This window comes from Gavia stellata, chromosome 17, assembly GCF_030936135.1.
Source record: "Gavia stellata isolate bGavSte3 chromosome 17, bGavSte3.hap2, whole genome shotgun sequence".
Lineage (NCBI taxonomy): Eukaryota > Metazoa > Chordata > Aves > Gaviiformes > Gaviidae > Gavia > Gavia stellata.
In genome coordinates, this window is record NC_082610.1 from 19,694,130 (window position 1) to 19,718,914 (window position 24,785).

Sequence of the window (24,785 nt, forward strand, 5' to 3'; positions counted from 1 at the left end):
ACTGTATCTTTCAGAACTGTTTTGCAGTTGAACACCACGCTGAGGTTTGGACCTTGTGTTGTCATTGCCCCTCCTTCTGCTGTCCTGCATATTGACAGGATAGTGGGGTCACAGTTCCAAAACCTTTCTGAACTGGGATTTAGTGACGCCCTATTAGAGCTGGGAAGAGCTGTCTATCTGAAGTGCAATTTTTAACCTGAAGTATGTATTACATGCCTGTCCCAAAATGGCCTTATCTGTAGAGGAGTAGTGAAGTATTCCTGTATTCTAGCTGTGGGAAGTAACACCCGTAGTTTATATGAAAGAATCTGAAAGTCTCATTCCTCTAAATGAACTGTTTTGTTTCTTTATGCATTCCTAAAGTTTCTGGGATTTATTCATAAACCTTTATTGCCCAGAATACATTAGTCACATTCTTTTCAATTAATACTGTTATATAAGCCACCTGTCTGTGTCTTCCACGTATGTCTTCCTTTTGCATTAACTAGAAAAAACACTTTAACTTCTTGAGTAAATAGGTAGCTGAAAGTATATTTATCAGTTACAGCAATGTCCTAAAATGCTCACAGTGTCCGTGCATGCTTTAAAGCTTTGAGGTACGTTGCATTTGATGATATCAATAAGCAGAATCTTGAAATTTTCTTTGTGCCTTACTTGACTTTTTAGATAGTAGCTGTACTTGCAAATTTTTTATTTATAGGGTAACAAGGCTTCAACTGAAAAGTGCTTCCCATTGTGTATTAAACATCTTGTGTCTTGAAACTCACTTTGGATTTTAACACTTGCACATGGTTGAAAGTGTGCTTTAATGCACCTTATATTCTTTATTTGTTGGAATCACTGTAGACTGTTAATCAAAAATACAGCAAAAGGCATAGAAATAAGTACCATCAAGAATGAAATAGTATCTTAGAGTTCAGCATCTGGCAAAAGACTGATAAAGGAGACATGAGCTCTAAGTGGAATACCCTAACCAGCTGGGATCATAAGAGCTGAAACATTGTTCCTTTTGTGTTCTACCCTGATTAAAATTTAAGAAAAGAGCATAGTTAAATGTAAGCAGTTTATTTTGGACTTTGTAATTTAGACTCCTTTGATATACATTAAGATCAAAGCAGTCTGGCAGCAAATGCTGTCTGAAAGGAGACACTTTTAAGAGCTAAAAATACTGGTTTACTTAGGGAAAAACAGTCTGGAAAATGCAGCATTGCACATGAGATCAAGTGCATGATGCAGGAAGGAAACATATTGGGTCATCTGTTTAACTTCTCAAATTCAGCTTTTGCAAACAAAAGCTGAGTGAGACTGATCCTCTAGCTGAAGCTTGCTTTTATAACTAAAGGATCTGGTGAAGCCTTTAGTTTTTGGTTTGCTTGTGAGATGTTCTGGGCTAAAAGAAAACTTCACTTGAAAAATAATTTTATTTTTTTTTTAAATCCAGACATTTTATGTATTCCCTTACAGCATTTTTTATGTATCTGTTTATAGTGTCGTCCAGAGACAGTTGCACTGGCATAATCAAGGGGTGGGAACGTGTGTGGAGGCTGATCGGGAGGCAGGAATCTCTCTAGCAAGCTTTGCTGTCGCAGAGAATGCATGTGGAGCTACCATGGTGGCAAACACAGATTGAGATAGTTAGTATTTCCATCCACCTGATGTCCAGGAATTGCATGATTTTTCTGCAAACGTAAGTGATTTGGAAGAGAGAGGAACAGCAGGAGCCAAAGCTATGCTCTAAAAAGTGTGTGTGTTATGCTCTGACTCTCCTCTGGGATGGGAGACTTGTGGTTGCATGTGTCTGACGAGAGGTGCTAGGATTGCTGTGTTATGTAAATGGTTGCTAGAACAGATGGTTTGCTGAAGAATTGAGCCTGTCTTTCAACAGATTGTCTCAAAATGTTAACTGCTTTTAAACATGCATGGATATGGATGCATGTATAAACTAGATGAGTACCATTTCTAAAAGAGCAATGGGTAGCCAGGCCATCACCATTGGTGATGGTGGATAACTGTTTGTGCTGACTAATCCTGGGCTTGATTAAATTCCTAGCTTAAATATGTGCACTTCAGTGATTATTGTGCTACAGAAATGACACTGGTGAAAGCTGTGTGGATGTTTTTATACTGATATCACGAGCCTCTTTCTGAATAGGATAGCTGTGCCAGAGTGAACTACCTTTATGCCTAAATGTGCTGTTGGGGAAAAAAAAAAAAAAAAAGAGGGCAAATGGGACTTGAAATTTGTTTGCATCTGTTCTTTAAGTCTGTAAATCACAGGGATTGAATTGGTAATTTTATTTGTTTCTCTATACTTACATGCTTTATAATATGTGAGGGGTGCTTTTTTCAAAGACAAAAAGTGAAGCTTTGAATTTGAAGAGTAACTCTTTCCTGTCTGCAAGTAAATTGAATTTAATCTGACTAGATTATTACATATTTTGTCCAGGTTCAGCAATGATTTTATTCATGGTGTTTCCCAGTTACTGTGAAGTAAACAATGAGTAAAGAAAATTCTTAAGTTTAGTTAGAGCTATCATCGGAAAGAGCATCAGTAATACTCCTGTTCCCTGCTGTCCTGAGAAGGAGCAAGGGCAGACGAAAAGCTCTCAGGAGCTGTGGATACGATGTTGCCTTCACAGGGATTCTGAATCTAGCCATGGTTGCGTAACCATGGCCTTTCTGGCATTTGTAGTTTATTACAGACATTAGACATATGGTGTAACTGTATTAAGAATCAGCTATCACCATCCTTGTGAAGTTCTCAAAAATACTGCTACTAGTAAGTTGCATACAGTTTAGCTAGGATAAATTGTTATCTCCTGGGCAGTTTCTGATAGTATCTATCAAAGTAGTATTTAAATTAAAACCAAGCATGTTTGTCTTTGATAAAAGGTGCACTTAACCTCACAGTTTCACATCTGGTGGAAGGACTGGGAAGCATTAGTGGAAATATGAAATATGGTTCCTTGTCTCTAAAACAAAAGCTCTCAGTATGAATTTGATGTAGATGCCAGCTTTCTTAAAATAGTACATTCTGCAGATGTGCAACTGTTGGACTGGGATGACGTTTCAGGTGGGACCTATCAGCAAACCTTGTATGGAATAAACAAACTGAAGTCTGTTAATGTTTCAGTATGGGTCGTATTTTCTAGATCTTGGATTGTTCTTCTCTGGAGTCTCTCTAACTCTCCTACATCTTCCTTAATACATAGTTCCCTGAACCATGTATTTTAAGCCATGGCCCTTAGATTTTCCAGGAAGAAACATGTGTCCATATGGTATAGAGCAGAATGTATAGGAGAGACAGATCAACTGTGTGGCACATGCCTAGCAAGTCTAGTATATTCTGGTTACATTAGACCTGTTGTATATGCAGTGTAGAAATCAATCTTTGCCGGTCCTCTGCAGAGGCTGCTGGACCTCTGTAAAATCTGGGCCAAAGAATTGGTAGGGCAATATATCTCATGAAAGTGGCCAAAAGCATTTTCCTAAAGCAGTAAGGCTGGTGGATTGTTTTTAAGTTTGTGAAAGATACCAGGTTGGTAAGTAAACATTTAACAGCACATGATCAGATCTTGAAGTTATTCCAGGAATAGTAAAAATTACCTGGGATTAATGCCATGGGATTAAGTAAAGATGGATATAAAATACTGTTTTAAGGACGGAGAAGTAAAACATGGAAATGCATGGAAACTTTCTGGGCAGACCTGTGTTGGAAGATCAGACAACTTCAAAATGCTGAGGCAAGAGTGCTGTGAGATGTAGGGAAAGGGACACTTTCCATTTTGAGACGATTGGCAGGGTGCTTTCAGGGTGACAAAAGGTAATTATTCTGCTCTCAGCGCTAGGCAAGTCTAATGGAAAACTGAGTCTGGGGTACTATATTTATAAGAGGATGTAGAAAAATGAAGAGTATTTAGAGGAAAGCAAGAAAAATAGCTGGAAGTACAGATAATGTCTCCTTTGAGGAAAGTTTGAAGAACTGTATTTAGTATATTAAAAAGAGGAAGAAAGTGTCAGGAGACATAATAAGTCTTCAGACGTATCAACAGGGGCTGTGTAAGTGACAGTGATACATTGGTCTACATCAGCTTGGAAGAAGAGGATGAAAATACTCTTAGTTCATGATAAAGAATTCTTGGGTTGAACACTATAAAAAGAATAACGTTGGATGGCAAAACCCTGTGGAAACACCTAGGAAAATTTTGTAATCTTCATATGCATTTTGAACTTGATGATACACACCTAGGTAGCAGGTGAGGCACAGCTGTGCGAGGAGAAAAGGGAGAGCAGCACCTTTATAAATTTCTTTGGGTGGCAGAATTAATGCTGCATAAATGCCCGCTCGGCAGAAGAGCGTAAGGAAGCAGAGCTGAGCCAGTGGGAGAAAGGAGAAAAAGAGTATGCTCTGTTGTGAAACTTTCTTCCTCTGTACTAGGAACAAAGCAGACATACACAAATACACCTTCCCCCTGTTTCTCTTGAAGAATTGTGGGCAGCTCCTTGTGCAAGGGATACACCTAGGACTCAAACTAGCCTTATTCTTTTTTTAATAGATACTTTGGAAGGCTTTCTTTGTTAAGCCTTCCTACTAAAATTTTAGGTAAGCTAGAAATCTAGAGAAGTTTTTCTTGCAGTTGTGATTAAAAAAGAGTGGGTGGAGCAGACACAGCGAAGGAATGGAGAGAGCTGAACATACCTAAGTCAGGTTTTGGCATTCTATTATTAAATTGAGATTTTATAGGCTTGCTTTTAGCCTCAGTGAATTAAAATGACAGGTAAACATTTCCAGAATAATGTCTAAAACACTGAAGAGGCCCATACTGTTGAATTTATAACCTTATGTGAACTTTTGTGAGTTGTCTAAAATTGACAAAACATGCCTATTACAAAACATTTTTCTGTCAGGTACTGTGCTGGCTGTTTTCTCCTTGCTCTGAAAAGTTTGCCACATCTGTATGTGAAGCAGAACATCTCAAAGTGTGTTTTTACTTCCCATCCATTCTCACCTAAATGCAGTAATGTCCCAACCATCATTTTTAACTGCTGCTTCTTACTGTGGCTGATCTCTTGTTTGAATGGGGAAAAAAAGTTGAAAATCATAGCACTTCTGACATTTCAAACAGTCTGAAGTCTTAAGATTTGGTAACTGATTTGCATTGTGCTGAGGTTAAGTGTTCTTGACACTAAATTTTTTTTAAAAGCAATGAGAAGTTGCTGGCAGAGGATATTTTTGGCTTATGTTACGCATTATGAGACAAGGGACTTTGAGAAAAACTGAAAATATCTCAAGAGCCATTACCGTGTCACTGTTTCTAGGGTGGGGAGATTACAAAGCCTTGACAGTGTCTTACTGTGATTCAGAAGTTTTTCTCTTTTCAGCCTCAAAATATTTTTGATTTAAGCCATTAAACAGAATGCATTTTATGTTCAAATGGTGCATAGTACTGTTTTGAAAATATTCATTATAATACTCATTGGTCTAGGAACTGGATCTGTTGACATTCCTGAACAAGGTCAGGAGGAATGCTGGCTTTACTTTAGTTTTGTAGTAGTGGGGGTGGAGGGTAGACAAGACTGATTCTAAATTCCTGTATTTTTGTCATGAAAAGGCTAGCTGTCTTCTTTGGTAGCTTTGAAATGGCATTCTTTCATTGAACAGTAAGGTTTGCTATGGTGAGCTGTGAATAGATGGAGTTAACCTAGCTTCTTCTAGGAGATTCCTGGGGGAAAAAAAAAGAGGCAGTTAACACAGATTCCTATTTAGTGTCATGCTCTTTAGGCAGAATTATTCCAAGATTGCTAGTAATCTGGACAAATATTTAGTCTTTTCTAAAAACATGTAGCTGAAATCCTTCCAGGACTGTATGGGGGCTGTAAAGGTTAAAGCATACTAATCCTTTCTTTGGGAAGGAAGAAATTTTATTTCCAGGAAAACAAGATGTTATCTTGTTAAAAACAGTTCTTTTGGTGGAGTAGAAAGTGAAGAGAAAACTTTTCTGGAGAAATTTGGAAGCTTTTTGTAGTGCCTCTGCTGTTTATGAAGAGATATTTATGTAACAGGGTTTTCCTCCTTCAGACTGTTCAGAATAGGTGGGTGTTTCTTTGTGTTTTCTGCTTGTGAGAATCGGCTGTCTATTAGACCTCACTATAAGTTTTATGGATTAAGATCCACCTTTGTATTAGGGGGAATCCTAGAATTGTTCTGTATGCTGTCAGCAAGGTATGTAAAAATGGATTTAGGGGACGGACACCCCCAGCATTTTGAAGTGATTATCTTTTTAAAATGTGCTTGCTAAAGTTCAAGTTATTACTACCTTTGTTCTGCTAAACTTAGTATACTCTCTTAAGATAAATACAAGAAGAAAATGGTCAAACAATATACATTTGCTCTCTGAACTTTAAAAGAAAGCCAGACAACTGAATTAATGAAAGTCACTTGTTAAGCAGCTGGAACCAGGGATGGCTGAAAGCAGGATTTCCAAAACATCCTGGAAACCAAAAGTTTTTACATTCAGGTTCTTCAGCCTACTCCACTGTTTTAACACCTGTTTGTTGTTTATAGAGTTTGCAAAAATACTTCTCTGCTACGCGGTAGTCTTGCTCACAACTTGTTGTTTGCCCATGAAACACGTGCAGTTAAATCTGTAGTTGCGCATGTCTTTCATTTTTCACTTTTTTAGATTCTGGGCTTTGAAAAGAGCATATTAAAGCTACTGCAGTCTTGGCAAGTAATCCGTATCAAATTTGTTTGTCTTTATTGGCTTCTTGAGATGCACAGCAGTAGTGCAGCAGCTTTCATTTGAAAGCCGCAGGAACCCAACCACTTTTCTCTCTTCAAATATTTGAACATAATGTATGCCCCTCATTCAAAATACGGCAAGTATCCCTAACTTCAGATGTTCATATGTGCATATGTAAGAGTAAAAAAAATAAAAATTTACAGCCTCTCTCCCTGTTAGCTAAAGTTTCTCTAGGTATGTACTGTCAGTATCTTTCACCTCTAAACTTCCACTTCTCCAAAATTAAGATTTTAGCTACTCAGTTTATTCTTGCCACAAAAACATTGTGAGCATGAGGGACTGTCTTTAAGTAGCTTCAGCTCTTTCTTTCCAGAACTGCTGTGCAATGAAAATTAGCAGAATCTATGCAGTCTTCATTACTGCTGTCCAGTAGCAGCGGATATCAGCTTAGTTTTGCTACCCTGCCTCTTGGGAAAGATTGGCAGCAGGGCAGACAACTTGTCCCTCCTTTTACTTTGTACTGTCATGCTCTTTTCCTCATTTCCTATAAATATACATACATACTTGGCTGAAAGGTAAGAAGAGCACATGATGGAAGATTGCTTGTTGACATCATAGTTGCCCAGCTCAATGGATGCCGCAATTGATCAGTGGTTTGCGTATCTGGTAAAGGAAACAGGTGTTTTAGTCTTTTAGAAGTTGATTATGAGTGGATACTTGTAATTATTAAGGTAATCTGTGTTTTTCACTTGGAGTCTGTCATCTTTAGAATTTGCTGCAGATTCAATTGCCTTGCCATAACTTTGGGTATACAGAATGATACATTTGTGGGTTCACTATTCCAGTATATGTGCGTTGTTTGCCTTAGAAGTATTTCTAGCAAGTAGTAATTCTGATGCAGAATATACAAGTAAACAGTAGGGTAATTTTTATGATAATGGATGGTAAACAAATTCAATTAAATTATAAACAGCTTCTAAGATGTCTCTGTTTTGGAGTGAAATGGGACCCGTCTCTTACTTTTAACATCATTCTGAGGCAGGGCTATGTGGGCCAGAATGTAAAGCCTTGAAATTTTGGTAGGTAAATAGTGCCAGGGATCAAAACAGCAGGAAACCTATTGCTCATTTCAGATGGAGTTTTAAATTATCAAATTATGTCAAATAACAGCATACTAGAAAAACAGCTTTGTAGAGTAGTGTTTATTAAGTAGGATTCTGTTTTACCAATACCTACACTTAACGTTATGAAAGGTTAACATGTTTGTGAGAAACCTGGCCATAATAATTGTATTTTGTTGGAATCAATGATACTCTTCCTGCACTTCTCTGATCTTTCTACATGTCTGGTTACCTTTCTTACTTTTCCTTGCAATTTGACAAATGAGGTCACATAAAAGCAAGCAATTCTAAAAATAATCAGTGTGTATTCATTGTAGAGTTATGCTCTCCCATGCTTGCTGTTGCTAATAAAGAAATTTGACGCTGGAAGAGAATCTCTTTGGGTAAGCAATGTACAGAAAATGGGACTTGGGAAGGAAAATCTGAAAACTATAACTATGCACAGTCTCCTGTTTGTTGTGCCTCCTTGATAATAACACATTGCCCTCCATTGTTCCCATAGTCGTCAGTCATCCTGTGAGTATCCTAAAAAAAAGGCACTGTCAGGAATATGGAGGGTACAGTTACATATCAAGAGATTCTGAAATCAGGCTCTGTGCATAAAATGCAGCACTCAAGAAGGCAGAGAAATGTCTCGTAAGTGGGCTGTCTAGGCTAGCTGACTGCCATAACAGTTTTTATTGCATATTAGAGAACCTGTAAAATATGTGTGGCTTGGATCACAAGATACAGTTTGAGATAAGAGTTTATGTTGAGGGGAGCAGAAAGCTGGGTAGGAAATGACTGCCAACTGCTTCTGAGTAACAGTTATTGGAGAAAGTTTAATAACCTCTTCTAATTATAGCAATACTATTGAATCATAGTCAGAGTCATGCTGTTGGACTCAGGGGTTTTGTTTCTTCCCTGTTTAAAGGCTCAAAGTACAGGTCTGTCAGTGGCATCTCTTTTTAAACTGAATTCTGTTAGCTACAGTAAGTCTGGATGCTTGTTAACAGCTCTAAACTACATCTGTTACTCTCACCGATGACTTCCCTGCTTTTGCTGCTGTCTGTTGGGCTGCCAGCTCAGTACAGCATGGCTCTGACTGCAGCCATGAAAGGTTCAATGCATTTTGTATAGATTCAGAAAGGATTTGAGGGGAACAGATCTATTCTCAGAAGTGGCTTTTTAAAGACTATGCCTTACTATATAAAATTAATGCATCCAAGGTCTGACTGCACTGACACGTGCTGAAGCAGGTGTACACACCAGTTTTTGAATTCCCACTAGGGAGAATCATTAAAATAATCTGTAGGTCAACTAGCAATGGTCAAAGAGAAGAGAAAGTGGAACGTATTCCTCACCATGTCTGGCGTTTGTAGCTCTACCGATTCTGAGCCGGCTGCTGTAGAGCAATTACTGCATAAGTTTCAGTCTGAAGCTGGAAAACATTCCCCCCTCAAAAAAAAAAAAAAAAGAGAGAAAAAAACCCCAAACCAACAAACGATTAGCATTTTAATCTTTGCAAGGAGGAATTAAGCCTACATTTGGTGTGTTAGAGTTTTTAAATTAGGCTCATATGCTCCAGGGTACAAGCTTGTTTTGCGTGATGTTCTGCTATTGGAGCTTGGCTTGCCTGGGCATTAAGCCCTGGCATGAAAGGCACTAGGGTAGTTTGGAAATTAGGCGAACCAAATGGTGACACAGTGGATGTTCATTTATGCATAGTCTTGCTTAAACGACTCCTCGGAAGAGGCTGAAGCAACATAACAGAAATAGCATTAAAGTAGAGCAGTTAACCTCCCCCAAAATGGAAACAGTAAATACAATGACAAGTATCGAAAGAAACTTTTTCTTCTTTGGTATTCAGATTGTCTGGTTTTATCAAACAGGTGAATTTCTTATGTTGGCTTAAGAGTTTCAGATACAAATTCTTAAGTTACTTGAAAAATACAGTGTAAGTGATGCAGACTGGTCTGCCAGCATGCCTCAGCTCTGAGGACAGCAGTTTCCAGGCTCATTTGTCCCTAGGTGTCTGCTGGGATTTCATGCTTTCTTTTCAGGACATATAATTGTTGGCATGTTTCTCCTTCTTGACTTCTGTTACTGGTTTAAACCAGATGGGCCACAGGTAATTAGTTTGGCTTCATGAAAACTGTGTAGGCTACTCTGTGACAAGAACAAATCCTGTGTTTCTCCCTATTTGGAGAGCAAGTACTGCAAAGTCAACAGCTGGGATGGGATATGTATATTAAGGAAGAGTGCCAGCCCTCAATGTTCTGCAAAAATTTCATTTGGTACATAAATACCATTTTGTTTCCTGGTGAAAATACAGCAAGTTTTTACTTGTCAGTCTGTTATCATTTACAGTCCCCTAGTGATATGTAGCACTCGTATTGTGTGAAGTAACCACTTCCAGCTCTTTCATATTGTGAATCTATAGCACTTGGTTACAATTTTCTTGCTTGTCGAGCTGGCTAGGTTTTGTTGTTTTTTACATGCCTATCCTAATCTAATCTGAGACTTTAAAGAGATTCTTGCTCTTAAGAAAACTCAAACATGGTCAGTAATGCTAATAATACTCTGCAATGCCTAGCGGAGTAAGGTTTAACTTGTCATATGGTTAGTTATTAGAAGGTGCATGAAAGTGTGTGAGGAAGCAGTGCTACTATGCCCTCACTGATTTTCTATGCTTTGGGGCTCAGAGGTTTGTGTACAGGAAAGGTGTATTAGCAGATACAACATGACTTAACCAGTGGGATGTATTTCAAGTGATGGACAAGGATGGGGTCTTTTCATGATAAGGATAAAAAAGAATCTAAATCCCAGTGCCCTGGGGACAGTTTTTCATTGTCTATTTAATGAACAAATGGTTAATGGCAAATAAAGGCTTGACTCCTATGTAGTTTTACAGGTAGTTTTACATCAGGTTTAATCTTGCAAGGATAAGCAACAATAGTTAGGAAGATTCAAACATTTAAGCTTCTGTACAGTATAGCTATGAGACCACACGCTTGTGGTTTTTGTCAGGTTTTTACAGTCCACGCTGAAGTCTCTGACACTGAATGTTCACTGTGGTTGTTACTCAGTCTAGCTTGATTAATGCTGCTATGGACTTGTGTATAATACAATTTTACCTGCCTGCAATGACAAACACCTATTGATAACTAACTGAAAATCAGATGCTAATACTGGTCAGTGTACAATGTATTCTCCCATTGATGGTAAAAAAGAATAGATTTACTGATCAAGATTTTCCTCTTACTCATTCTGGGTATCAAGAAAGTAATAATGTCATGACTGGAGAATCTACTGTCATGGAGGGAGGAGTACAATCATGTTAAAATTCAGAGAGGAACAAAAATTCAGTAACACAGAGGGCACACTGACAGAAAAACATTTTAAGGAGAGTAGAGGAGAAAGCCTACCTCATCTACCCTCAGTTATCAAAGCCAGAGTTTGTGTTTTTAGGATGCACTTGGTACAGGTCTTTTTTTGATTGTGATCTTTTCTGTGGACAACTGACAGATAGCCCTTATGCTCTTTGAAGGCATCTGGATTTTACCATTCCTATGATGAAATTAGTGCAGCAACCAAAGACAGTGCGCAAGTAGGGTTGCAGGTTTTTATTTCTGAATTTAAGCTACTATTCGGAATAATAGAGAATAGTATTGGAAGGTACGTTATCCTAAGGCAAAAAAAAAAACCCTATACGTACCTTTTGATAGAAGTTTATCTAACAAGCTCTTAAAATCTACCAATGAATGAATGTTATTACAGTGCTCCCAGACGACCTGCACCATTAGAAGGTTCTCCCTAATGTCTCGCCCAGGCTTGCTAAAGTAATTATCTTGGGATGTTCAGGTTGTTCCAACTCATTAGAAATGAACTGCTAAATTGTCATGTTTCCATTAAAATGCCATTTTTTTTTTCATTTGCTCATTCTTTCATAATTTTTATCTCTTGGGATGATGTTTCTCTGACTTATTAACAATAATAATAATAGCCTTTCATATTACATGAGCAAAACGTGATTTGGAGATGTTAAGAAGATGGGGGTTAGTTGGGAGGGGAAGGAACCTCCTGCTTTTGTCTCTGCCTTCATCTGTCCCAACACTTTTAGTGTGTGAAATTGGGAGATTGTTCTAAGAGTAGAACCAGATGAAAAGCCACAACTGGAAGAGTGTATGTGAATAGTGGTGATTGCACTGGTTTTACGGAGTTACCTTTCAGTTTGATTTTTATTTCTACTTTAAGAGGAATGGGACTTTCATACAGACTGTATTTAAAAAAAAAAAAAAAAAAAAAAAAAGGAAGAAATTTATACTAACTTGGAATTTGTGGTATTTGTTTCTCCCGCAACGGACTGACGTCAGCACTATGGTCCAATGGAATAACATTTTTGGGTTTGCAATGTACAGTCCCTGATTTGTCATATTGATCTGGGTTTGTAGGCCACAAAATCAGATACTGCGTTTAAGCTCTGGTTTAACTGAGATTTGGATCATATCATTGCATGCAATTCTTCAGCTGTTACAACTTTTTGTCTTTAGAAAGGAAATGGAGAAAAAGAATGCTGTATTACAAATGCTTGTGAACGTATTTGAATACTAAGCGTGCACATTTTCTGAAATGCTTAACGAGTAACATGCATCTTTGTAAAAGCCTTGATACGTTGTCTGCAAGGATGTGATCACTGAAGGAGAAAGGTTGGAGATGGAGATCATGCTGTGCTTTTTAAAATCTCCAATCAACGGCATGGAATTCAGCCCCCACTATGTATTAAATCTATTTTCATCTGTCTGAGAATCTCTCTTTTTTTGGTTAATCATTCAGTATGGTCACATTCTTTTTTTTTTTTTTTTTTGACAGCAAGGATTAGATCTGTAATTACTGTTCATGGCTTTGAATGGTGGTATTGTGTCAAGGTCCTGTTGTTGACTTGCCTGCTTCATCCCATACTATTGCAAACAGACCTTAATTCTATTTTTAGCACTATTTCTGAGGAAGGTGTCTGTAAGCTTTATCTCTTCCATCCTTTGTCTCTCGGCAAAAGCTTTCTTAGTGTTTGACCAGTTTCAAACAAAATTGACATAGACATAGAGTTTTAATAGTCAGGTCCCTGCTGCTTTATGAAAATAGGCAGCTGGACAGATGAAGCTGACCCATCTTTTTTCCCAAGACCCAGCACTGAGAGGACATTGTAAATGGAGCATCTATAAGACACCAGAAAATCTAGTCGCAAAACATCCACGGAAACCAGTATCCATGTAGAACTGTTTTCTAAATACTGAGAGTGGAGAATTACTTCAGTGAGCTGTCATCCTTACAGAGTTTTGGAGAACCTAAAAAGAGATAGGGTAGTTACAAAACTGCCAAGAAGATTTTTCCTGAAAAGAAAATGGTTTCACATTTAACTTGTTTATGCATTTGACTACTTCATTATCAATGCCTATAATGGTGTGATGCACAGGGTAGAGATTTTAGCTCTTTCTCCTATTTGCTGGAGAACAGATTTGGATGCAGGAAGAAACGGTGAATTTTTATTCAGTGATTGTGCATTAACTGAATTCAGTGGTCTGTGTTCATAAAATGCAGTAGCGTTATACTTTAGTGCAGCTAACTGCAAGGAGCTATGAAAACCAGTAGTATCTGATGGTGAAGAAAGATGGGAGAAGGGAAGATTTACAAACAGTTGCTTTACAGAGAAAACAGAGAATTATACACAACAAGAAAATTAAGTCATTACTGAGAAGATGACTTCTGAAATTGATTTTCTGTTTCCTGTATATATTTATCAGTTTTCCATTACGAAGGGCTATTCAAAGACATGAGGATACAGAAAACTTCTCTTTTATAAGGGAGGGAGAAGGTGAGGTAACCAAACAAGAATGCAGTTTGAACTTGCAGGGAATAGCAGTCAGTTACAAGACCCTTTTTTTTTCACTTACCTTATTTCATTTTGAGAGTAATCATAGTGAGACAAGAAGTAATTGAGAATGTAGATTCATTTGAAAGTAGATGAAAGTGGCTTGCATGGTTGAAGTATTTTTTCTAGTCTTTCAGAGAGTCAAAACCTCATAGAAATACTTATCAGTAAAGCACTAATGGGAATTTTGATACATATGACCATATGCTATTTGGAAGATTCAGGTAATAGACATTATAGGCTGTGAAACAAACTCCCCTGCATTTATTTTAGATGTGAAAGGATAGAACAGTAAAAAGGGACTGTGAAATTCTACGCTGTGTGTACAGAAATACCAAGGAAAACAGGTGATTTCTTCTTCTAAGTCTGTGATGTTGTCCCTTTAATAGTTTCTGTATACACATTTAGCAGCATGCCATCGGAAAATACTGACAAATTATTGGCAACATGTGCAAATGAGACCTATGCTCTCAGGGGATTAGTTGTTCCTCTCTTGCTGTGTTGTCCAGCAGAAATTTGGGTCAGGAGCCTACAAATGGAAACGGCAAATCTCTCAACAAAGAAAAGGAGCTTCTTAGTGAAGTCAAAATTCACATAGCTAAGAATGGGAAGAAATTAATACTGGGCCATGTAAACAAGATTTCAGCAGGAAAGGCAGTATTTTATCCAAGAAAATTCATCTCCCAAAAGCGTGTGGTGAAAGCTTTATCACCTCTCAAGGAAATGGGCTGATCTAAAGCAAAAATGTTGATGTGTCTCAGGGACAGCTGTTCTCTGTACAAGAAAAGGGCTGTGTCACTTACTAGAAATATTTCTGTGTCTTAAACATTATGCTCAAAAAGTAGAGTGCTTTTTCTCTCAGTAACTTAGTGGTTCCCTACAAAGGGACAGGAAAGATAGAATAGAGTATCTTCCATTGGAATGGAGCCACAATGATCATCTAGTCCAACTGCCTGATCGCTCAAGGCTGAACAAAAGGTAAAGCATGTTGTCAAGGGCATTTGGACAAAATGCCTCTTAAGCACTGACAGGCTTGGGGCATTGACCACCTCTCTAGGAAGCCTGTTCCAGGGTTTGACCTCCCTCTTGGTAAAGAAATGCTTCCTAGCGTCGAGTGTAAACCTCCCCTGACGCAGCTTTGAGCCATTCCAATGCATCCTGTCACTGGATACCAGGGAGAGGAGACCAGCACCTCCCTCTCCACGTCCCCTCCTCAGGAAGCTGTAGAGAGCAATGAGGTCACCCCTCAGCCTCCTTTCCTCCAAACTAGACAAGCCCAGAGTCCTTAGCCCTCCTCAGAGGACATGCCTTCCAGCCCTGTCACCAGTGTGCTGCCCTCCTCTGGACGCATTCAAGGACCTTCACATCCTTCTTCAATTGTGGGGCCCAGAACCGCACATTGTAGTCAAGGTGGGGCCACACCGACGCTGAATACAGTGGGATAATCCCCTCTTTTGACTGCCTGGTCATGCTGTTTGATGCACCCAGGATGGCGTTTGCCCTCTGGGCTGCCAGGGCACACAGCTGGCTCCTATTGAGCCTGCTGCTGACCAGCACAAGCACCTGGGATAATGTCCTATGTACATCATGATGGACATTATATCCATACCTCAGCTGAAATGAATGATCTGTTATATATATAGTATCAGAAGTGGTTTTTACTGCAGTTAAAGTGCCATAAATTTCATCTCTGTGGTGAATTTGTCCTCATGGAACAACTTTTACAGTCCATATAGATGCAAATTTTGCTGAGATTAGATGGCTGTTTCCAAACCTGAATAGTTGGGGTTTTTGCTAGCATTTAATAAGCTTCAGAGTTAACTATGTTGAACAATGATAGAAGAAGCACGTAAGAACACTCGTGCATTTGAGCAGAATGTTAGGGAAACTGAATGGCATTTGCTACAGGTATTGAGTTAGAAAAATACAAATGCAAATATCATATGAAGTGGCTGGCTCTTAGAACAGCAATAAAAAGGATTTATTATAAACTAACATAAAAAGAATACCCTTCTCTGCTTAAATTTACTTCTTGAATCCAAATTGTTTCATAATTATAGTGCATGTTGCATAATTTCAGTATATTTATAGGCCAGTAGGAGCAGGTTTCTTTAAACAGCAGATTTCACTTGTATTCAGTGTTCAACTTCACTCTTAACGAGTACATTTGTTAGACTCCAAATGAGATGTAATTTTTGAACTGTGTCTTATGATTTACTCAAAGATAAAGCAAATGAAGCAGTTCAGAGGTCAGGGTTAATTCCATGCAAAGAGACTTTTCAGATATATTGAATCATTTGCTTTTCCTATTATTCATGTTCATCCAGCTGACTTCTGCTCCTTCGCATTTGTGATGTTGATAGTGAGCTGATAAAATCATCAAGGTTTTAGTCATCTGACAATTTAGTAACAAGCTGTCTTTAGTATGCATATTGTACAGTGCTGATAAATGACGATGAAGTTTCTGCCACTTCACTGAATATTTTGGAAATGGTATTCAAGGCTTAGAAGAATGACAGGCTTTTGGCTTAGGCTTGGAAACTTTTATTCTCACGGACTGTGCGTATTCTGTGCCAAGTCTCTTGACTTTCTCTGTGCTGTTTTTCTCAATGATGTAGTCAGCAGAGCATACCTGCCTTGAGTTAAGTTTACTATTAAATATCGGAATGAATGGAAAACCTCAAATGAGAAGCATAGTGGTTGTTGAAAAATACTTAGTTTTTATCCTTGAGTGCCAATTTTCTTGATTCAGAACAATTCTCAAGGCATGAATCAAATAGTCTTGGTTTTGCTCCAGTGGATGGTTTCCCCGAAGTGCTCGACTAGAGCAGAATTGACTGGTGGTGCAGGCTGAGCTGGTGAGTGGTGCTTGCTTTCTGTGAAGAGTGGTGGTGTTCTAACACTCTCCATGAATGGACAAAGCGTATTCATTGCTGCTGGGTTTGTTCAAATTGGAAATTTATGACCTTGCTCCTCAGATGGCGTTCCTTTGTAGCGGAAGTAGTTCAGTTACAAGCTTGCTTTGGAGAAAATGATGGCAACATCCATTTTAACCTGGGTTGTTGGGGTTTTTTTTTATTATTCCTTGACAGTCTATATGAAAAATGGATGTAGAGGGCAAGTTACATATACAGATTTCATTAAAGTACTACCCAGTTTAATCTATAAAGCAATCCAACTTGCCCTAATATTTAATGCACATTATAATTACTTTTTATGCATTTCCCTTCATGAGTAATCACAATCAATTTACTGAAAATGTGTTTTGCTGGAGTTTGCATTGGGGAATTGCTTTGCCTACAGACATCCAAGTTGCCGTGACATTGTTTCAAAGATGTCTTTTATTTTCTTTATCCTTGTAGAACAACTGTAGTTTGCAGTTGCAGTAAATGACAAGCAGATAACTATCCAAAAAACTGAGGTCCACCAATAGGTTCCAGAAGTGGAGATTTGTTTTAATTTGTTAAAACCTTGGAAGGAAGGGGATGGGATTTCTCTTTAGTATGACAAGTATATCACTGGTTCTGAAAACTTGAGACTTCCAGAACACCACTATGCTTCTTACAAATTACAGCTACATAATCTAGTGTATGTTTGGTCAGGTTCATTGACCTGACTTGCAAATATCATTCATGCTTTGCTCCCTTATAATGACAGGCATGTTAAATGATTTAATCTGCCCCACTTTGTAACCTGTACTCTGTTAACCTCTTTCCTAATGCGATGGAACAGAAAGTGTCCTTGTAAACTGATAAATGAACGCTGTTATGCTCTGGTGATCCACTCAGCACATATTGTTGGATAGAGAATTTGCACACTGATCCAAAAGTGATAAGGGTCAAAATAAGTGATTTTTCAGTTTATTACTTGCATCTGTCACTGAGCATCTTTTTGGTTTTTATATTTAAGACGGAACGTGAGTGGTTTTAATGTGTACCTTGTCTAGACAGGGGTTGCCTGCTAATTTCTAGATCAAGTAGCAGTTTCTGATATTGCTGGGAAGGTCTGGATTCTTCAGTCTCTCTCCTCTACTCTCTAGAGGAATCTTGCACAATCCTCCAAGTCTGCCTCTCGAATGGCAGAGTCGCACCATAGAGTTTGTAGCTGTTAAACCAGCTTTTTTTTTCTTTTCTTTTATAATGTACCCCTATGAACCCTGCTCTCACAGGCTATTTAGGACAATACACTACTTCTCTACCTGTCTGTCCCATCTTAACGTGCTTCAGAGCCCTCTGGCTGAGGACATGGTTCTCCTGGCAGCAACTTCTCCTTTTTAGTTCGGTCCCATCTTTGCAATGGGATTAAGCCTACCCAGTGCTAGATTTTGTAAATCAAGAATAAGCAAAAAAAAAAAAGGGGGGAGTAAGAATTGTATTACATATTTCATACAAAGGTATGCAGAAGGCATAACTAGACTTTTGTCTAGAGAAGATCATAGAATGGATTTCTTGTCCCCCTCCAAAAGAAGAAAGAAATAGAGATGTTTTTTCCTAAAGAAAAGAGGTTTGTATAATCTTTTGCTAAAAGCAGGCCATTGTATTGGCCTTCTGCTTTTTAGGACTTTCTTGGAAGGGAATGAAAAGAAACTAAAGTGGTTTTCATTGGTGAGAGAAAATTTCTTAAGTACAGCACAAGCTGAAATTATCGTTCTTTTTGAGATTAATTAAAAAATTACCTTTGCTTTATGTTTTTGTATCAACAGCTGCACCCATCCATTTATTTAGGTATGGCTCAGATAAATTAGTTTTGTAAGTGTCACAAACAGTTTGACAGGCCAAGCAATTACAGGTTTTGTAAAAGCTTTTAGAGTTCAGTTGATTGCTACCTAAGGCAATTTGATTAGTCCACAGCCCTTATAATCACTATTGTAGCCATGCTGGAAATGCCCATTTGGTAACTATGCTGTGGAAGTCTGATTCTTCCCACAGGCAACACAAGTAGCATTGAATATTTTTTCTTAGACATTTATTAAAAGAATGGTACTGAAATACCTTTTTTTGCCACCTCAAAATGAAAGATTTTTCTTACCTGATCAAATGGTATGAAACCCGATGGAGAGAATAACCCAGGTTATTGTAGTAATTTATCTCTTCCTGTTCTTTTTGTTTTGCTCTGTTTTAAAAGGACTAACCAGCCGGGAATGTTCACAAAGAAAGAATTTGATCAGTTGGCCTCAGCAATAGACAGCTTCAGTCTCATGACATACGACTATTCAACACCACAACGGTAAGACTCCATCTAATATTAGAAAAGGATTGCTGATCCTAACTGATCTTAACTGATTCCCAGTTAAGTCACTATTAAATCTACAGTATGAGTTCATATTTTTAGTACAGTGGATAGTGTTTTCTAACTGTATCAGATACTAAAGTTTTGGATTAGTAATTAGGATAGGTGATTTTTGAACAAGCCTATAACTCAGGACATTGTTTAATAGCAGAGTATATTTGGCACCCAGATGTTGTGAAAAGCTTTATGCTCAAGCTAAAAAGTTATCCTTTTACTAGCTCTGTGACATACATTCTTTTCCAGGCCAGATTCTTTTGGTTTTAGTTATTTAGCACAGTTCTGCAGAATAGGTACATGAAAAATCTAGTACATGTCATTGTCAAAAAAATTAGCTTTAAAGCACAACTGACAACTTACTTGCTTCATCCTGAGGCAGCAGACTGCCTTTTGGCAGCACTGCTAATGTGGACATGCTTGGATATGTTTTTCCATTCTTCCACTAGTCCCTCCCTTGTACTGATACAGCTGCTTATGCAGCAGTTCATCAAACCAGATCAGGGAGCTGATCTGACTGAAAAATAACTCAAAACCCCACTTTTGTACATGAATATTCATTTTCAGGAACTTAATATTTTTAACTGTGTGAAAGTGGAACAGCAATGTAGTTGAGAGGTCCTTAAACTCTACAGAGACTCTTTATGTTACTGTTCTCCAAAAGCATGGTTCATTTCACCTCCAAATTGCAGGTAAGGATATGCTTTAGGAATTCCTGGGAGATTCTGTGTATCTTGCTTCAGGGTGGCTGTCCAGAGTTAATATTTGTGGTAAACTGGCAGATTTAGAAATGCCATCATTATTGTGTTTATTACATCACTAAAACCTTTGTCACCTGTAGTATATTAGCATTCTGATAATGTCTAGATAGGTTTAACAGAAAGGAACTTCTGTCTCTTTTGAAAAGAATTTATATACCTCCTTCCTATCTCTCCCCAGCGATCTTCATCTAGCGACATCTTCAAGCCTAGCAACCTAGGGGAGAACAAGCATAGGCAGTAATGTGTACTGAAGTTAGAACAGGTTTTTTTGTTACTCTCCTGCTGGAATATGCAGCATAGATGTATCCAGTTTAGCTTTCCTCTAGATAAATCTGACATCTGTGAAAATGAGGTGCTAAGGGCTTTTGTACAGGCTGTACAAACCCATCTGGAACCCTGAATGTATTTTGAAATACTGTGCTGTAAGCTGCATCTTTCCTGTGTTGTGAAGCTGCACCATGCTTTATGCCATGTTAAAATCACAGGTTCTTGTATGATGTAGTCACATCTTTATGCTTTCACTGGCGATCTAAGTTACTTAGACTTGCCTTGGAGCTGCTCATCTTTTTTTACTTGAGGAGGGAAGCGTTCATCAGTTCACACCCATTGTATTTGAAATAAATTGAGTTTCCGAGATGTAACACTTTTAGTCTGAGAAGAGATTTGATAAAAAGAATTAAAACATTTTTCTCTTGAATTTGCTTTGATTGGGCTGAGTATATGAAATACAGGATAATACATATGTTTTCTCACAATTTTTTGCCTTTAAATATGAATACAATTTCCAGCAACGTTCCTGTACTGTATTAGTACATTGAGTTTTAATGGCACAGATATCCCAAAGGCTTTGAGGCAGATAATTAGTAGGGAGTAGATGTTGATATTTGTAAGACTAAAATATGTTTTTCCTTTTATCATGTTAGTGAGTGCCTTTTATCATGTTAGTGAGTGTTTGCAATAAAGCCTGCTCTCCTCTCTGATGAGATAGGAATGGAATGAGCATGATGCCCTGATACTATATGTATGACAATTCAATTACTCAGTGTATTAAGGCTCTACTCTTTTTCTTAATGTAGCTTTTTGTTAGGTAATTGTCTATTTAGGGTTTGATCCATGAATAAGTGTTAAACAGTCATTGAAACCTGTCTTGCTTACCAGCCACTGATTTTATAGTTCTTTCTGTAAGCAAATGGTGGATTTTATCCCAGTATGTTGTGCCAGTTTACAGTAAAAACATTGAGGATGGTGTTGGAAAACAACTGAAATCATACAGAGTTTTGAATTATCGTGTGGGCATTGTGCCAGGCCCAGTGACAGAGAAAATGGGCTAGGTGGAAACCTTTTCTTACCCACTGTAAGAAATTCTGTGTCCCTTCACCTTAGAAATTAATCACAAAGTCAAGAGAGGGGCAAGCATGTTTTGTGCATCAGTACTTCAAGCCACTGAAAAATGTGCATTTAACCTTCATAGGATTGTAGGTTAACCTTCACTGATTTGTGTGTGCCATAGTTTGCTCCTTACAATTAAAAAGAGAAGGCTGAGAATGAATATGTACTTTTTCTGATAACCTGTTTGATTTTTTGCTAACTTGACAGACCTGGTCCAAATTCCCCTCTTCCCTGGGTACGAGCATGTGTTCAAGTACTGGATCCTGATTCAAAATGGAGGAATAAAATACTTCTAGGGCTGAATTTCTATGGCATGGACTATTCTGCTCTGGGAGCCTCTGGGGAGCCAATCCTTGGTAGCAGGTAAGACTTCTCTGGATAGTAAGTACTTGTGTATGATATATTCTCACAAAACTCAGAAATTCACAAGTGTTCTTGTTTAGAAATATGGATGCATTAGTAACATAGAAATGGCAAAAGTGATAAATCTGCACGTGAAATAGTAGCTCACCAGTTAGAGTAAGACCTGTAACTTCTCTTCCGTGTACGAAAGTGCAGATAGATGGCACAGTTATCCTGTCAGAACTTCTATGGAAAAATGACTTGTGTAGTTTTCCCTCTTTCCTCTATCCATGTTTGTACATGCAGTTTGCCATCTTTGTGTTCAAATGTTCTGCAGTATTCTCTTATGCTCTGTATCATTTTGGGGGTTCATGCAGTTGACCTAAAGATTGTTTCTCTCAGCTCCTGAAGTTGTTACCCGTTACTTTGAAATTTGATATTGGTTTCAAACAGCAATATGCCACCAAGTTTATTTTGAGTAGAGAAAGCTGCAATAAGCTCACCTGGAGACAAAAATCTGTAACAAGATAAAGGGAAGTATTCCAAAGCCAGACTGAAATTTTATATTGATTCTCAGAGGAAAATGGTTGGTTTAGTTTTCGGTAATAACCACCTATAATAACAGTGAGCTTTGTAGAAATACAGTCAGGGTATAATACATCAAGCCAGAAGAAAAAGCAAGAAAAATAGTGTGAATTTGGCAGGAAAATCAGTTTTTTTCAGAAGTTTGTTATTAATTTATAAAATACAGCCAAGCCAAGTCAAAACAAACCTGAAGCACAAGAGGTGAGTGTTCTCACTTCCACAGGTTACTAACTTCATTACACCAGGATATTTCAACATAGTAACAGATTGCTTGTTAGGCACTGAAATACTATCTGAGGTGGATTGTGTAAGGTAAAGGCCTGAATTTTTTTTATGTCCATGCCTTCAGATACACAAATGCTTTCTCATTATTGCACTTGCCTCTGCTGTCTTCCTGCTTCACCTTGGCTGTTTGCAAGGGTATGATACTGTAGACACAGTTTTCTCCCAGTGCTGAATTGTGTCTGAATCTGGTTGAATAACAGAAAATGACTACAGGGTGGTGAAAATAAAGCCATTGTCTACAGTGAAAGGTATATAATGAGTATATCAGAATGGCTTCTGTAAAATTAGTTGTAGTGGTTAGGCAGGAAAAATACTCAATAGTCAAAGTGTTGTTGATTTACAAGCCTGATTATACAAGGTCAGCACAATTAATGTAGCTTCACTGTAATATTTACAGTTCCTTTTGTGGGTAGGATTATAGCACTATCTAGCAGAATAAAAGGATTTTGCTTTTTTCTCAACTGCAACATTTGGAATGAAGTTTCCACTTGAAAACATACTGCACGCTAGGATGGCATCCACTTTTACTTTTCATAGATTCTTCTGCACTATATTATAGTATAATTCATGTTGCTTTTTAATTAATCTCAAAAATATCCTAACTAAGAGTCATGTATGATTAATATAACTCTTACCGAAAGAGACTATGTTTACCTGTGTGTAGGGCACTGGCACACAGTACAGGACAGCATGTTTTATACAGAGAATGGTCCTGTTGACATAGTCTTCATTGACAGACCATGATATTGTAATTTTTCAGATACCTACCAGAAGCAAGGTTCTGGACAAAGTCTTTAAGAGACTTTGAATTTGTACATAAAACACATTAATTTTCACTTTGCTGCCTTACCTATTAAAGGTCGGTCAATGGTTAAGTTTATTTTTCCAGAAATACATTTTTGAACATGCACAGTTATGTGTTAGTATTTGCTGTGTACGTTGTGTAGTAATGTAATAGGTTCAAGATAAACCTGCTTCAAAATAGGCCAAGCTTCTGACATATAGAAAACAGAAAAAAGGTTATTAGTGTAAAATAAGCTTTGTGCCACTTAATTGGTAACAGACTGTTTGTAAGAAGTCCTAGTTTCTAGCATCTGTGAGTCTTTGAAAACGATCTCTATCACATCCAATTGAATCCCAGAATGGGCACAGCTTGTTCAGAGATGCTCTTCCCCTCTCCCTCCAGAAAAGCTTCCCTCTTATTCCATTATTAATACTCCGGCTACATCAGGTTTTTTGGTTCTCTAATAAGACACATGGCTGAGGCTGATCCTATTCCTTCTCATTTTTGTATCTGCTTCATACTACATAAAAAGGCTGCTCAGAAGCTTTGTCCAGTGTAGAAGTGGATGGCTTGATTACTTATTTTTCTCACCTTGGCTCCTTAGTGAATTTGAGCTTCCAGTTTCTTGGTGACTGTAATCCAGTGTTAGTCATGACCTGTACAAAGTATTGAAGGTTTGAGTCATGGCACCTTCAAGGCACCCTCCCTATGTTGTAATGATAGTGATGTTAAGCTAAGGTACTGGTGTTAAAATTAATTCAAAATCTATTCGGTTAAGTGAAGAATGGTGGATATCAACTTTTTTGTTGAAGGTTTCTCTTCAGGTTTTTGCATCTGAAATTTATTGCATGTACAGGTCTCCAGCATGCCAGTGCTCCTTGGCACACTGTAAGGTGCACACTGTCTTGTTGAAGCATATTCATCAGAATCTGATCATTAATAAGAGAGCTGGAGAATTGTAAGCTTCAGTGGCAAACTGTATATTCTTAAGTTGTTTGATGTAAATGTAATATGCACATAAGTTGATTATTAGTATAGCTTATACATAGGATTACATGCAGAGTGCAGAAACCTTTGTTGATCTCATGTTTGTGTTTTTCTTTAGGATAGGAATTGTGTGATGGAAAGAGGCTCTGAACGTAGTTAGATTTCATTCACTGAATATTTTTGCAGTTCAGAAGTTCATAAAGTAACTTTCGATAGAATTCCTATTTGCATAAAATATCTGGCAGTGTTTTTTTAATTGCAGATTGTAATCTAAAGGTAGAAGTACTTGGTTACCATTTTGCTGAAAAGATGTACAACCTTTCTATGTAACATCCTTTTTCCTTCATACACACCATAAAAAGTAATATGTATGTGTGTATGTGCTTGTGTACGTATATAAATGAAATGAAAACAATTTTTCTTTTACAGCGCAATGTAGTTTGTCTTTGGATGTTGTTACAGTAGAAACTAGAGCTTACATTTGCAGTAACAATGTGTTCGTCTTGCAGCTTTGTCACAAGTACCACTTGTTAATACAATGAGTCAATCTCAGAGATTATAGCACATTCTGGTGCTTTAATCAACCGAGTACCATCG

At 37.9% G+C, this 24,785-nt stretch overlaps 1 protein-coding gene across 2 annotated transcripts in view; it reads left to right on the plus strand.

Annotated features, from left to right (window-relative positions):
* CHID1 (chitinase domain containing 1) overlaps nucleotides 1-24,785 on the plus strand; it is a 118,472-nt gene that overhangs the window by 24,238 nt on the left and 69,449 nt on the right. For both annotated transcript variants that reach the window (XM_059825949.1, XM_059825948.1), the window contains exons 9-10: nucleotides 18,897-18,998; nucleotides 21,413-21,568. In XM_059825949.1, coding sequence (XP_059681932.1) covers nucleotides 18,897-18,998; nucleotides 21,413-21,568 — 258 coding nt within the window. The remainder of the gene's footprint in view (nucleotides 1-18,896; nucleotides 18,999-21,412; nucleotides 21,569-24,785) is intronic.